The sequence below is a fragment of the Hesperophylax consimilis genome, chromosome 18, assembly GCF_061612785.1.
Source record: "Hesperophylax consimilis isolate HC1 chromosome 18, BYU_Hcon_1.0, whole genome shotgun sequence".
Taxonomy (NCBI): domain Eukaryota; kingdom Metazoa; phylum Arthropoda; class Insecta; order Trichoptera; family Limnephilidae; genus Hesperophylax; species Hesperophylax consimilis.
Genome location: NC_142853.1, coordinates 3349310 through 3364229, shown reverse-complemented (window position 1 = coordinate 3364229; position 14920 = coordinate 3349310). Strand labels below are relative to the sequence as shown.

The following is a 14920-nucleotide window of genomic DNA, read 5'->3' as shown; positions in this document are numbered from 1 at the left end:
TATATATTAACAAAATGTAACTAATACGTTCTTTTATTCATCATCTAGAAAAATAAAATCTGGTACTTACCGCTAAGTCCGCCAACTTTATAGTTATACACGGGTTATAAAGTTTTAAAATCGTTGAACGTAAAATATATTAATTGTAAGGTATTATTTTATTAATCTAAAATATAAATAACTTGCATCCCTCGTGCGTCATAATTTTATTTTTTTTAAATTCAATTATAATTTCGCCGAAATAAATTAAAATGTTAGCCTTGGGCAAAACCTCGATGAACGAGGTTGTGTCTCGCCTTAAGAATTGCTTTAGGAAGTATAGGAAGGCTGGTAATTCGCGCGGGCGCGTTAGACCTGTCCAGACCTGTCAAAAAACTTCCAAAAGAATAAGTTCTGTAACTTACTAAAATTACGTTAAGTGACTTTTGGTGTCGTTTACATTGGGAATTTGGCCAAACTCGCCTTCAAGAGCGATTTACAGGAAAAAAACTTACGAGTCTAACCCCAGCCTTAGAACATTAACAAATAACATTTGAGTTTAAACACACATACACTGGCATAATGAAGAAACTGATTAGATTACTTACCATTTCTTGTAATGAATTGAATTTGCAGCAACAATTTTTAAGAACACTATTACTTATATTGGAACTTATTTTTTTTAACTTAGTAAACAAATAAAAGTAAACACTTTATTAATAAAGTTTAGTCGTTCCGATTGAGGTTAGGTTTTGCTAGACGCTAGACGTTAGTCGAAACAAAGCGCGCGCAAGCGTCACACGTGGTTACACGAAATGTGTCATAATAATATGAAAGGTGGCGGCCGAAGCGCGCGCCGGTGGCGGTGCGCGGTGACGCGGTAACATTCGAATTTTCGATGCGTTCGTTCCCGAATAATGCGTTTGCCGTCAAACAAAGTATTATATTAAATTAATTAAATATTGAAAGTACTTAAATAAAATTTATATTGTGACAAAAAATATATAAAAACATTATGTTTAACAATTTTAATTAGTGGTCCACCTAGGTCCTGGATGGGCCCAGGACCTAGGTAGTCATGACCCCCCCCCTGGGCTGGGGCCCAGGGGGGTGGTCATGACCACCGTGACCCCCCCCCCTGGATCCGCCACTGGATGTACTCTCAAACTTATATATCATTCTATGGTCGAATCAATACTTAGATATGGAATTCGAACTTGGGGACACTCGAGTAATATTAATATTAAATACATTCAAAATCTACAAACTGCTATAATTAAAAAAATTGTTAAACCTAGCATTTACAAACAAAGAAACAATTTAAAATTACTGTATGGCTCTGAGGGCCTACTCCCAATTAAAGGGCTTCTCTGGTTTATTATAATTATGGATAATGCGGGAGAAAATGCGTACAAAAAGCCATTGGTGCATAGTCACAAAACAAGATTTACTGAAAAAAAAGGCCTAAAAATTCCACTAATATCAAATAAGTATGGTAGCAGAACACTTGACTATTTGATACCTGTGATTTATAACAAATTTAACGAAAACTTTAACTTAAAAATAATGAGGAACCCTGCCCTAAACTGACAAAAAAGTGGTTAATAAATGAACACAACGTTTATCTATCCTAAACATTATATTTGGTATTAATATTTAAACTTAAGCTAATGTGTATTATGTTATAACATTAAATGGTAGAACCTACAGACAAGCTGATTGTCACAGCTTTGTGGGACTACCCATATCTTATATTGTATTAAATGCAATTATATTCAATTTAATAAAAAAAAAAATAAAAAAAACTCGACCATTTGACATTTCATCTTTCTCTAAATTTTTTTGCACGGAGAAAACTTACTGATATGAAATACTGTTAATTTATTAAAAATTTGGTCAAATTATTCGTTTTCCTGTTAAACATGGGACTGCGAGCCAATAACTAATGAATTGACCGAGTTCCTAACAAAGAATCAGTCAAAAGCGAATATTTATTAGGACGGTTTTACAAATATTGATTTTGCAATTGACTTACTAATATTTTCGCATTCCATCATGATATGTATTAGGAAATGAACACGTGTTCTCGATATATTCCGAATCAGGAATTTGGCATGCATCATTTTTTTAACAAGACGACGGATTAGTGGTTCCGTAAGGATATTTTTTTCAAATGTAAAATCTTCATGTTTATTTATTAAGTTGGTACCTAAATACAAATGTTTTCATGCAATTTTGTTTTTTATTTATTGAGTGAAAATTATAAAAATTCTTTCAAGTTAATTACTGTAAAAAAATATTTAAATTACTGGAAATAGAAAATAATGCATTCAAACAGTAAATTTGTTCAAATTAATGTCAGGATAATTTTAGCGTTTTTAGTTTGCGGCCATTAAAATGTATAAATTACAAGTATTATAGAACGAATGAATAAACTACACATTTTTATTAAACGCCTTAAAAATACATGAACTAGAGCAGGGGTCTCCAAACTACGGCCCGCGGGCCTTATCCGGCCCGCCAGTGTCATCCATCCGGCCCGCGACATCTTATGACCAGTGTCATCAAGGACCCGCGACAGCTAATGGCTAAGACCTTGCTCAGAAGGGGCGAAATCTCCGCGATTTTTTTCGAGCGAATAAATAAATATACTCGTTGGCGAGGTACTTGGCACCAATACATTGCGTCCACAAGTATCGCGCGAATATATCAAGAGGATTTTTTTGAAAAATCTTTATTTGATTCGCAATTCGATTCGGTCTGAGAAACGAGTATCAAAAATTATCTTCAAAGCTACGTTATCTAAAGCTATATTTTCATTACTGAAAATTCTATTGTCTACCCCCCCCTCCTCCCTAGGACAGAAAATATGGGTGTCTAGAAATTAAAACGGTTTTGGCTCTCCGAACTCACTGGAGTAGTCAATGTGGCCCTCCGGCTGAAAAGTTTGGAGACCCCTGAACTAGAGAATCGAAGAAGGATAAGTTCGACTATCCGATTCTAGTCAACATAAGAGTACCTACTCGACACACACTAGAAGGGACATTGTCAATGTCATCGTTCACAAACAAATTCAGAAGCAAACTCGCCTCCATAGTTTATAAAACGAAATTACAAAACAATATCGACTTTTTTAACATCACCGAAAATTCTATTCATACTAATTCTAAGTTACAATATTAATTCTGATAATTAAATCAATAAATATAATTGTAAATCACCGCAATGTAAGTAATAGCTGCATGCAGCCATTGTTTATCACAACATTAGTACGAATTTTTTTTGATTATTTAGGTACCTAATAGGGGGTTTAATAGAAGAAAAATAAGAACCTCAACTTAGGTAGAAATACTGGCAATATGCTCAACTCGAGCCGCTAGAGGCGCTAGTGTATCCATGTTGCCATCCTTTCCGGACTACATAGCGGCAAATAATTGAATTCATAGAGTGGTAAGGCTCTCGACTAGCATTGCGAAGGTCGCGGGTTCAAATCCGGGCGTGCGTAAGTAAATTGGACTAATTTGTGTTATTTTGCAATTTATTCAATCAAAATAGTATATGGTATACTTGCGGCACCGATTCAGAATGAAAATACTCTCAGTATCGCCCAGGTGTAAGACCACTATTCAGAATTGAAAAAATTGCTTGAAATTGCTTTAGCCGTATTTGGCCACCAGACCTGAATAGCCAAGCACTCCTCTACCTCACTCTTCCCATCTCCTTTCCCTTCCCACAACCTTCAGCTTCACAACATTCCCCAATTGGGGACGCCATAGTCTCGCTGACTCCAGACGATTGGGATGCTTTTGCGGTATTCACATTAAAAAAAAAACATACAAAAAATTAATGGAATAAATAAAATTGATTGCTTGCCTGGTTTTCGGAAGATTCTTTTTACTAAGACAATTTTCTAAACGCAAATCTTTAGCTTTCCAGAGTGAATATTTTATTTACTTATTTGATGACTAACGTGGTTTTAGTACGCCAATGCAATGTTTCTGTTGATAAATAATTACAAGTTGTTCGCAGCAGATTCTGTAGAAATGACCTTTATTTGCACCTTGACTAAGGTTTTCCCTACAATCTGATTAGTGTGCATAAACCTTGATGCCTGAAAAACTGGTTGGCTATGTAGGTACAATATAACGTGCAGTAAGGCACATACCTACTACTTTAATATGTATCATGTTTGGTACGTCGTATCGGCGCATTCAAGGAATTACCCACATTTAAAATATAGTATCAATTGAGTATGTATAATACGTTTCACATTATAATTACAAGGAAAAATATCTTACACTGTATTCAACAATTGAGGTAAATTTAATAAAGCAATTTTTAACTTTATTACACTTTTTATTGATACGAGAAAACTTTTTATTGATAAACTACGGTATTTATACATTTTTGGGTAGCATGGGGTGGGCAACAGTGAGTTAACAGTCCAAAATGGAGTGATGGTACCTACCCTGATGTTCGGCAGTGAGTCATATAACTGGCAGAGGAAGAACAAAAGATGATATTAAAATGAGATCCATGAGGCGTATGTGAAGTAAAAACTTGTATAGTTGTGTGAGAATGTGAAGATTCGCAAAGATTTCAAGGCTGATGTGAGCGTAATGAGTATATAAGATTAAGACATGATTAAGACATGATTTTTAGCCTCCCTCGATGCAACACTAATTCTAAGCAGAATTCTTTCATCTATCGTGCGTCCAACACTTTTAACACACACTATTCACAATTTGACATATTTAACTCTGCACCACACTCCTTAAAATCCCACAGACACTCTCTCAATACCTTACAATAACAATAACTACAGATACCATCCAATACAACCACCACTCTATTAAGTTCCTTTTTTTTTCTTTTAATTTTTTGTTACGCATATTTTTATTACTATACCTCAACCTAACCTATCCCCCCCATCCTACCCCCTCCCTATTCCCCCCTAAATAACTTGTCTTTTGAAATGTAATTTTCCTTAGTAAATATCTCGGAATCACTACACTTGTATACAATACCTATGTGATCCCAAATAAAATAAAATAAAATAAAATAAGAAAGGGACACTTAGATGGTTTGGCATGTAGAGCGAATGAACAAAGAAAGACGTATAATGAATATGACGCGACTATGAAGTCACGGATGGCCGAGGAATACATGAAACGATCGAGTGAACCAAATAACAAGATTCAGAATTATTAGACGGTGTACATCCTCTCTGCCTACCCATGTTTAAATAGATGTAGCATCTAATATTAGCATATTTATAAAATTAAACAAAAAAACCATTTGGTACAGATTTATATTAATATTTATTTAATCAGAAATAATTATTTTACATTGAATGCAGATCACTATCATATTACGCTTTCTCCTTCTTTCCTTTTCTTCCATCATCAGGGCAGATAACGATGGACACTTTAATGCTGTCCGAAACTTTGGATAAAGACGGAGGAAGAACACAGCACCAAAAATAAACCATGATAATACTTTTGGCCGTGAAAATCTCAAATCATACCTATAGATCACAACCATACATATAATATAAATATATTTTTTCATAATAACTATCACTTGAAAAAGAAAGCACTTAATATTTTAAACTAAATTTATTCCTAATCATTCTTGGAACAAAATACATTTAATTACAGATTAAATTTAGGTAATTAAAGTTCCGCACTCTATTCATTTTCCTGTCTGGTGCTCTTACTACTAAACCACACATCCTCTTGTTACCTCGTTTGTCCTCATTTTCCAAATTCCTAATACAAAATAGCCGCCAAAATCATTTAATTAATAAGTTGTTTGCTCAGATTAATCTCAGTCTCCTTTTCAAGGTCCATTTCTTTCAAGACCGTTTTGAAAGACCGGGTATCTTGGATTGAAAATGGGTTCTTCGTATTCTTCTTCTTGTTCTTGACCTTTCGTCTTTTTTTTCTTCTTTTCTTCCATCCTGGCGGTATTTTCAGCTTCTTCATACGTTGGAGGAGCTAAAAACGTACAATGTTCAATTAGTTATTAAGATCTTTAATATGCGTTTGTTCGGTTTGATATGAATATCAAAAAACGCTCTAGACAGGAATTTATAATCATCTTTAATACTTTCATAATTATTTTTTTAAGGCCCAGTTGTTTCGCGGAAATTGTAACAATTTTATCAAACGCCAATCAGAATTTAGCGCCATTTTTTAACAATTGAAAGGTCCCCGTTAAACGGAGATTCTTGGTGCATTTTAGTTTTCTATCAAATTGTAACAAGCTGATAAGCTTAACAACATGATAGTTGTCTTCTCCTGCTGATCACATTTTATTCAAAATCTGAAACGCACTTAGAATCGGCAATTAATGGAGACTTGTCAAAAAATGTTTTTGATAACAATGGTACATTTGAATTTCTGTGCAGCTCGTCCTAAGTGTGACATAATACTGTAATATTTGATTTATTTATTTATTAACGCACATCGTCCAAATAACAAAATAATTACACAAATACAGTAAAATGCAAAATACAGGAGTAGACAAAGGTACATGAAAGCAAAGACACAAGGCAGATATAATATAAGAACATAAAGTGACAAGTCGAATCAAGTCAAGACTACGCCGTGGGTCAGGACCACGGGACACTTATAATATTCCGTCACTTGTTTAGCGACTGGCAAAAATCATTCAGACTTATCCCAAAAAAGTTAAGGTTTTGACTTGAGTTGACCAGTCTACACATTCTGGACAATGGTGAATAATATCCATAATTTGTCGAATTATGGTTGAGGAAGAGCAGTTCATTATTTCTGAGTCTGTGCGAGGGGATATTGAAGGGAATGAGTTGCAGTAGAGTAGGTGAATCAATAATACCATTTATAATTTTGAAGAAGCAAATGAGGTCATTTCTTTCCCGACGGACTTCCAAAGGAGAGAGGTTTAGAGTTAGTTCAATTTCATCATATGAGTATTTGCCTTTTTCTAAACCTAGCTTCCTAGCAATCCCCCTTAAGAACCGATATTGAACAGATTCAATATAAACGTATCATTGAGACTTCACCATTATTATTTCGACGGATCTTAGAAAGGTATTAATTTTAATGTAATAAAGTGGCTATAGATCAATTAGGAGAGATTCAGCAAGACCAGAGGATCTCTTTACGAGTCATAGTAGTGTCCGTTACCCATTTTAATTTTTATTTTATTTTTGTCTTTTTCTCAGATGTTTTACTGATATTTTTTGATATTATGTTCTTCAATGATTAAATATTAGAATTAGATTTATAAGCTACCCCTAATAAAATAAAATAAATTTTTGCTTTCATTCTCCGGGTTTTCAACCCGAACTGAATATATCACTATTGTAGTGTTGATAAATATTTGTAGTACCAATACCGTCAGTAGAGTGCGTAGATTTAAATTATTGATATTAAGCTTTTATATTATTAAGATATCTCCATAGGTGACAGTGTAACGCCACATGACAGAGACAACATGTCGGCCATACCCGAATGGTTACGAGTACAGTCGATGCTAGCCGATCTCCAGGCCAGCAGCTCAGTGCGAGTTCCATCAACATAATAACTCTAATATAGAACGGAAGTTATTCCTGCTTTATATTTATTATGAATATCTCGCAATAATAAAGTAACTTGTAATATCAGACGAATCGAAACAATAATTGAAAACTCACGATCTTCAAGTGTGTACCTAATTAAGAAGATAATTAAAAGTACACCACAGCTATCAAAAATAAAATTTATACAAAAATAAAGCGGTGACCTAGCCATGTCGTGACTTCCATGATTGTTGATTGGCTTCATTAACGCTTTGTTAGTTTCATTCATTGCAAGGTCCCATACGCGTTTCATGTTAGTTTTAATTGAAAAATGTATTTTACTAACCATAGTCTAAGTATTTTAGTGCCGAGGCGGTGCTGGAGTCGGTTAAAGCCATGATGGGAATTGTGCCAATCTCTATGGGAATTTTAGTTTTGAAATTTTTGTGCATCCCTGTGACTCTCGCCTTAATCTGTAAAAAATAAACCTTAATATCGAGAGAAAATACTTGATAAATTTTGGCATTTTCTGTTCGTTTGCGTTTCCACTTTCCAAAAAAAATTTTTTTTTAATGTATTCGAAATCTGAAAACTGTTTTTGAAAGGTAGTGAAATATCATTTCAAATTTAATAATTCAGAATCAAATTTGATTTATTAAAAAAATTAAAATTTTGACTGCAAACATAAAAAAATGGTCACTACGTTTTTTGTAACTAAAATAACTATTAACGAAAAAAAATAAAAACACAATTATTTTGTTAGTCAAATGTATTACAACATTACTAAAAGCGACCAAATTAGCTTGAGTAATGGAGTCAAATTACGATAAATAATGGAGTCAAATTTTGCAGTAAATAATGGAGTCGAATTACAGTAAATAATGGAGTCGAATTACAGTAAATAATGGAGTCATATTTTGCAGTAAATAAAGGAGTCAAATTACAGTAAATAATGGAGTCAAATTTTGCAGTAAATAATGGAGTCGAATTACAGTAAATAATGGAGTCAAATTACAGTAAATAATGGAGTCATATTTTGCAGTAAATAAAGGAGTCAAATCACAGTAAATAATTGAGTCAATTTTGCAGTAAATAATGGAGTCAAATTACAGTAAATAATGTAGTCAAATTACAGAAAATAATGGAGTCAAATTACAGTAAATAATGAAGTCAAATTACAGTAAATAATGGAGTCAAATTTTGCAGTAAATAATGGAGTCGAATTTTCCTTCACATCAAATAAAGGAACAAAGTTTTACAGTTTATGCGGAGGTTTTTCTTATTTAATAAAGCAATTTTAAATTTCAAAGCTTCAAAGCTAACGATGGAGGCACTTTTCGGAGCTGAAAAGAGTTTTTACTTAATCTATTTTTATTTATTATGCGACAGATAAATTATAGATTTTTTATTTTATGTTGATTTTTCAATGCCTGTATCACAGGAAAATTCCTGTATTGAGACAGGCTTAGTAATATTTCCAGTTAAAGATTTTTCATTTTAACATTCAGGAAAGTATAAATAAAGGATATTTTAAAAGTTCCTTCAATATCACTATTCCTCTTATGTTGCGCTAGAACAGCTGTTCTGCCGTCTGCCAAACAAGTCATGGTGAAGACAACGGTTGAAGTTATCAGGCGCCTATAAGACATGATTCCAAGAGTAATGGGCTATCAATGGAGTTATACAGCATTTGCATAACGTCTTGTTTCAAACAAATTAATTATAAGCAATAATTAGTCGCTTGAAATATCCATACAAATTGAAAATATTTCCCGAGTAAAATTAAATGTCGCCGACGGGAAGTGAACCCGCGCCTTCTGATGTCCGGTCAGGTGCTCTGAGATCGCTGACCTACGTCGGCTTATTTCCAACAAGCCAAATAATTCAATATGTACTAGTACTTCAATCAAGAATAACTGCTTATTATATATTTTTTCACCTATAAACAACTAACTTTATTTCCCACTAGATGGCGTCGAGACATATTATACTAGATTTGTTGGTGAAATATTAGTCTTTTTTCTAGGCTTATTCTATTTGCTGCCTCAAGTAAGTTTATATGAGGACCTGAGGATTCTTTTTTGATTAGTAGGTCCAGCATATACGTACCTTAAGGAAGTACCATATCCCTAGAATGGTGGGCAGGTTGGGATCGGAGGTTGGAGGCACCGCGGGCACGTAAAGGCTCACGTCTACGTTGGCCTCCTGCCCCTTTACCAGTCCGCCGTATCTGTACTCAGAGAGCCTCCTCTTTACAGCCCGCTGCTTCTTGAAGGGACTTGTCACCTTGTGTACGGAAACCTGTAATCAAATAAATAGTTGACGACAATATTAGCGATTATTAAACGAAAATCTGAAACAGAAAAATCAGAAAAGCATACGGTCACATCTAGGACTCGAACCCAGGAACCTTGCCTTGCCGGGGCACCGCTCTACCACTGAGCTAATGGGACCCTATCCGCTTCGGTCACTTTTAACTGTATCATACTTCGAATAAGAACTACCAAAAATGTCTTCATTTTTTCACCGCACTTTATTTATTGGCAACTATCTTTATGTATGATTCAACCCGAACTAAATGCAATCTAGACAGCGTCTTTTAGATAAACCTATCTGATTTTTAAAAAAATTTTGATGTGTGACATCTATTGACTTTTCTGCAAGTCTATGATGAATATTTACTTTTTGAATAACTTTATTTAGTAAAACCTCAAATTGTAATATTTAATTATTGAAGACAATATTAGCGATTACTAAACGAAAATCTGAAACAGAAAAATCAAGACAAGGGTCCCGGGTTCGAATCCTAGATGTGACCGTATCCTGTTCTGATTTTTCTGTTTCAGATTTTTGTTTAATAATCGCTAATATTGTCTTCAATAATTAAATATTACAATTTGAGGTTTTACTCAACAAAGTTATTCCAAAAAGTAAACAAAAAAATAGTGTTACCAAGTGATGGTCGTTCCGCAGGGTTAGGTTTTATCGGCGAAAAGTTGAGGTATAGCGGTAATTTTCACATAAAACTCCGTGGTCGAGGGGTAAAGGACTAACAAGCTAAAGGTGGCAAGTTCAAATCCCGGCGTACGCAAGTAAATTTTATTTTATTATTTTTGTGTTATTTCACAATTTAGTCATTTAACAAATAGAAAATAATTTCAGTATCGACCTGGTGTAAGACCACCATTTAGAATTGAAACGTTTGTTTTGGCCGTGTTTGGTGACAAATATCTGAATCTAATTCTTGTCTAATCGGGATTAATAATACATATTTTTTTAATTTTAAGTTTGTAATTATTTTTCTTATTCTAATGATATTTGTATTATTTTATTTGATTGTTTTTTTTTTTAAATTTATGTTTATGTTATGCATAGATTAGTTATACTCATATTACATCACTTAATTTTATCATCTAGGTTTATGAGTTGCTTTTTATGTACCTACTTCGATTAATGTATTTTTAAAAACCTTATAAACTGCTCACCAATTCTTACACAAGAAATAATATCTCAATGGAGTTGGGCAATTTTTGCAATTAGCCTCGAACTATCTGTATTTCTAAAGCAGTTGTGATATCTTTGTATATTTGATGAAATTAGCAGAGCTTAAAGTAAAACCTATCCATTAACCTGTTGACATCAAATAAAAAGCATTTTCTAAATCAATATTTAGCGTAAGCGATTCTGAACTTATTATTCATACGGTTCCTTGTTACACATGATTTAAAATAGCCTAAAAAAATTTCCTCGATATTTGTATCGAGGACACCGGTGTCCCATCAACAGTCGTCAGGTTAAATAATATAACAATGAACTTTTTAATTTGATATCATCTTAATACGTAACCACAAAATATTCTGTACGTATGCCGTTAATCCAGTTTTCATGCTTTCGCAATATTCAAAGCTCTTTATTTAAATTGTCATCAAAGCTTAGCAAGTATTTCAGACGACCGTTATTCTGAGATAACCTTTTGATAACCCCGCACTTAGCACGATGGCATATATCTTATTATTTCAAAAAACTTAATAATAATTTTTTATATTTTTTTCGATCTTAAATGTAGAACTAAATATGTGACAATTTCTATAAATATAAAAATGAATTTAATGAAAAACTAATTAAACTTTTTTCGATCTTAAATGTAGAACTAAATATGTGACAATTTCTATAAATATAAAAATGAATTTAATGAAAAACTAATCTTTATAACACAAGGTTTTTATGCGTAGCACAAAGAATAACAAATTATTAAAGGTGTAGTGGTACGCCACTACTTGAGACGGACGTTCTAGAAGTTTCTGCCTTTGCCAAACCAGTTTCTTGGATTTTCTTTTATTTTTTAATATTTGTTACTGTAGCAACTGTAATGTTCGAGAACGTTTTATTTTTCACCTATATAAGCGACAGCGGGAAGGAAATCGTCAGTACATTACCAGCAACCTTGACATCGAGATCGAATTATCGCTTGGAAAACATTCTCGAACCTTCCTTTCGTAAAACATTCTGTTGTATTTTCTACGTTTATTTATATTTCGGATGTGTTATAATACACCCCTTCACCCAAATTCATTAGTTATTTATTTATATTTAGAATACGAAATAATAACTACATAAACATTAATTACTCGCCCGAAATATCCATACAAATTGAAAATGTCTCCCGAGTATAAATAAATGCCGCCGGCGTGAATCTAACGCGTACCTTCTAATGTCTGGGCAGGTGCTCTGGATTACTGAACTATGTCGGCTTATTCCCAACCCGCCAAATTTAATGATACCGCTTGTAGTGAATGGTAGAAGGTCGGGTGTAAAAAGTCGGGGATGTCCGAGGAAGACATTCTAAGTGTCGATAATCGTTCATTTGGGTTCCATGACAGTTGATCCCCCAACAGTTGCTCTGCCGAAAGTTGATCCCCGGACAGTTTACCCCCGGACAGTTGATCTCTTTGCCAGTCGATCCCTCAAACAGTTGATCCAGTTGATCCCCTAAAGGATTATTTCTTATTTACGTCCTTATCGGTAAAGTAAGTTTGCAGAGAGGATTGACGGCCGTATAGTAAAAGTCAATATACTTATATCGGCAGACGTTTGAGTGGAAATCCGCAATACAAATATTTTTGGTAACAGTAATGCTATGTCACCGAATGGATATACAGAGACAACATACGGCCAAATATCAAAATTTGACATACTTATATATACAGTCTGAAATATGTCTAAGTGTCCCGGATCGAAGTGGAATTAAACTAACTGCAATCTTGAGTAGAAATCCGCAAAACGCCTTTTAAAGTTTACACAACTGATAAACAATCCTTTTACACAGATTAATGGTTGTATAACTTTAACAACTTTTTTTAACAACTAATAAGTTTGTGTAAAATTTAAAACACGTTTATTAGTAAGGCTCGTAGTTTATAAGTTAAATCATGTAAGTTAATACATAACACAAATTGAAAAAACAATACATAATATATATAGCAGTAGATATATCATTTTATATGTTTTATCAACAAAAAGTTAACATTTTATTAGTTATTGAATTAAATGTAATAATACAAAAATGTGTATGATTTGATTAAACGCTTGTTATATCTCACAGGGTAATCTTTCGGTAAAACCGCAATACTGTTTGTAAAAATAATTGTGTGGTGGTTTTCCATTTAAGACGCCTGCATTATGTAAGTATATCGACTTTTGCTATAACTACGGCAGTATATCCTCTCTGCATATCCCGCCGGGGACATTAAGTTATATTATATGTAAGTAGAATAGCGTATTCCACTTAACAGACTGCATATATAAGTATGTCATATTTTGTTATTCTTTATTATCTCTGCATACCCCTTCGGGGCGTTTAGTTGTATTATATGTAAGTAGATAGGACTTATTTCCCTTCACAGACTGCACATATAGGTGTGTCGTTATTTAGTTACTCGTTTGTCTATCCTCTCTGCATACTTCACCAATGAGTACATAGAGAAGAAATAATCCTTTAGGGGATCAACTGTCCGAGGGAACAATTGTCCGAGGAGTCAATTGTCTGAGGGATCAACTGTCCGAGGGGTCAACTGTACAACGCGCCGCGCCTATATAAACGCCGCGCGCTGCACCAACCAGTTCAGTTCAGTAATCACAATCAACGACCTATGATGATCTTGTCTCCGGCCTACAACGCGCTGGCCGTCAGAGACTAACCAGTACTTAATTCACTCTCTACCGACAGAGCTAATAATATTTAGTGACTGACCTGTATCAAGTAGAACTTGACCTCCATAATCGGCACCTTGCTGTCATTTTTGAGATGACATTTAAATTCAATGTACTGTCCAGGAACATATCCTGTTTGGTTGAGGTTGACTTGGATCGTCATACTTCCTGACTTCGCAAATAACGCGTGGAATTTCTTTACGTCCTTCAATTCAACTGGTTCCTGAAAACAATATCATCTTTTAGTAAAATAATTAGCTTTTTAATACATTATTTAGCATCTCCGTTCTGTAGGAACTGGGTGAGAAAACGTGAAAAACATTTATTTAAGATCTTTAATACCTTGAGAAAGTGCGATAAATTGAGGTTATGATGCCTCAGTACTGTGAAGCTGGCCCTCTGGGTCTGGTTGAATTCCAGCTTGCCGGGCCTCTTGAGGGTGAGTTTGGCGGTGTATCGCACCCTCCCATATTTACCCTCGAAAGAGGTCAGGGCCTCTGAAGGGATGAAAGCTGAGAAGTCGAACACATATGCTCTCCTGGTGGGAGCTCCGTGTAACCTGAAATATTATATGAATAAATTTACTTTGTTGCTTGCCAAAAATACATTATTTTGTTTTAAACCACTCTATGCCACCAAAACCACTTATATTTTTTCAAAATAATTCTGGATCGATACTTAATCCACTTAAATTGAAAGAAGTTAACTTATATGTGCGTAGTAAGTATTTTCGTGAGCTATGTGTACTTTTTCATACTCCGAAAGCGAGGACTTCTGCCTCATCAGAAAGCGCCAATCAACAGAGCGACTCACATCGACATTTTTAACGTCACTTACAAACAGTTTAGCAAAAAAAACTCTCTTTTGACGCGTGTCACAATATATTAAAATTGCCTCCGTGACCTTTTATTCTTAAATGTATCTCAAATTTGTAATAGTCTCCGTAATATATTAGTACATAACTGTTTTATGGAGTATATGAAGGAATAAATAAATAATTATTAAGGTGTTGGAGTGGGAGGAGATTTTTGTCTTAACGTAAATTGCACATTTTTAATTTAAGACTATCTTAATGTTTTAAAAAAAATTATTATATATTTCCTCATATTTACACATTAGGTGGGACAAAACTGTTTTTGTTTATATTGCCTCACAAACAATTGATTTTAACTCACAAACTTACAA

The 14920-nt window shown here is 33.9% G+C and overlaps 1 protein-coding gene across 1 annotated transcript; it reads right to left on the bottom strand.

The window, feature by feature from the left end:
• Positions 1–5403: 5403 nt before the first annotated feature.
• LOC149415247 (arrestin domain-containing protein 3-like) lies at positions 5404–14556 on the bottom strand. The gene is made up of 6 exons (XM_089642834.1): positions 14549–14556; positions 14078–14294; positions 13776–13958; positions 9635–9826; positions 7872–7998; positions 5404–5978 (listed from the first exon to the last, which is right to left on the bottom strand). The coding sequence occupies exons 1-6, from the start codon at positions 14554–14556 to the stop codon at positions 5821–5823; spliced, it is 885 nt and encodes a 294-aa protein (XP_089498960.1). The 3' UTR covers positions 5404–5820.
• Positions 14557–14920: the final 364 nt, after the last annotated feature.

What these genes read in the sequence shown, in the direction of transcription:
- LOC149415247 (XM_089642834.1), bottom strand. An exon ending in ATTTATCGCACTTTCTCAAG is followed by an intron (nt 13,959 to 14,077) that starts GTATTAAAGATC and finishes TATTGTTTTCAG; the next exon opens with GAACCAGTTGAATTGAAGGA. An exon ending in TCAAGTTCTACTTGATACAG is followed by an intron (nt 9,827 to 13,775) that starts GTCAGTCACTAA and finishes ATTTGATTACAG; the next exon opens with GTTTCCGTACACAAGGTGAC.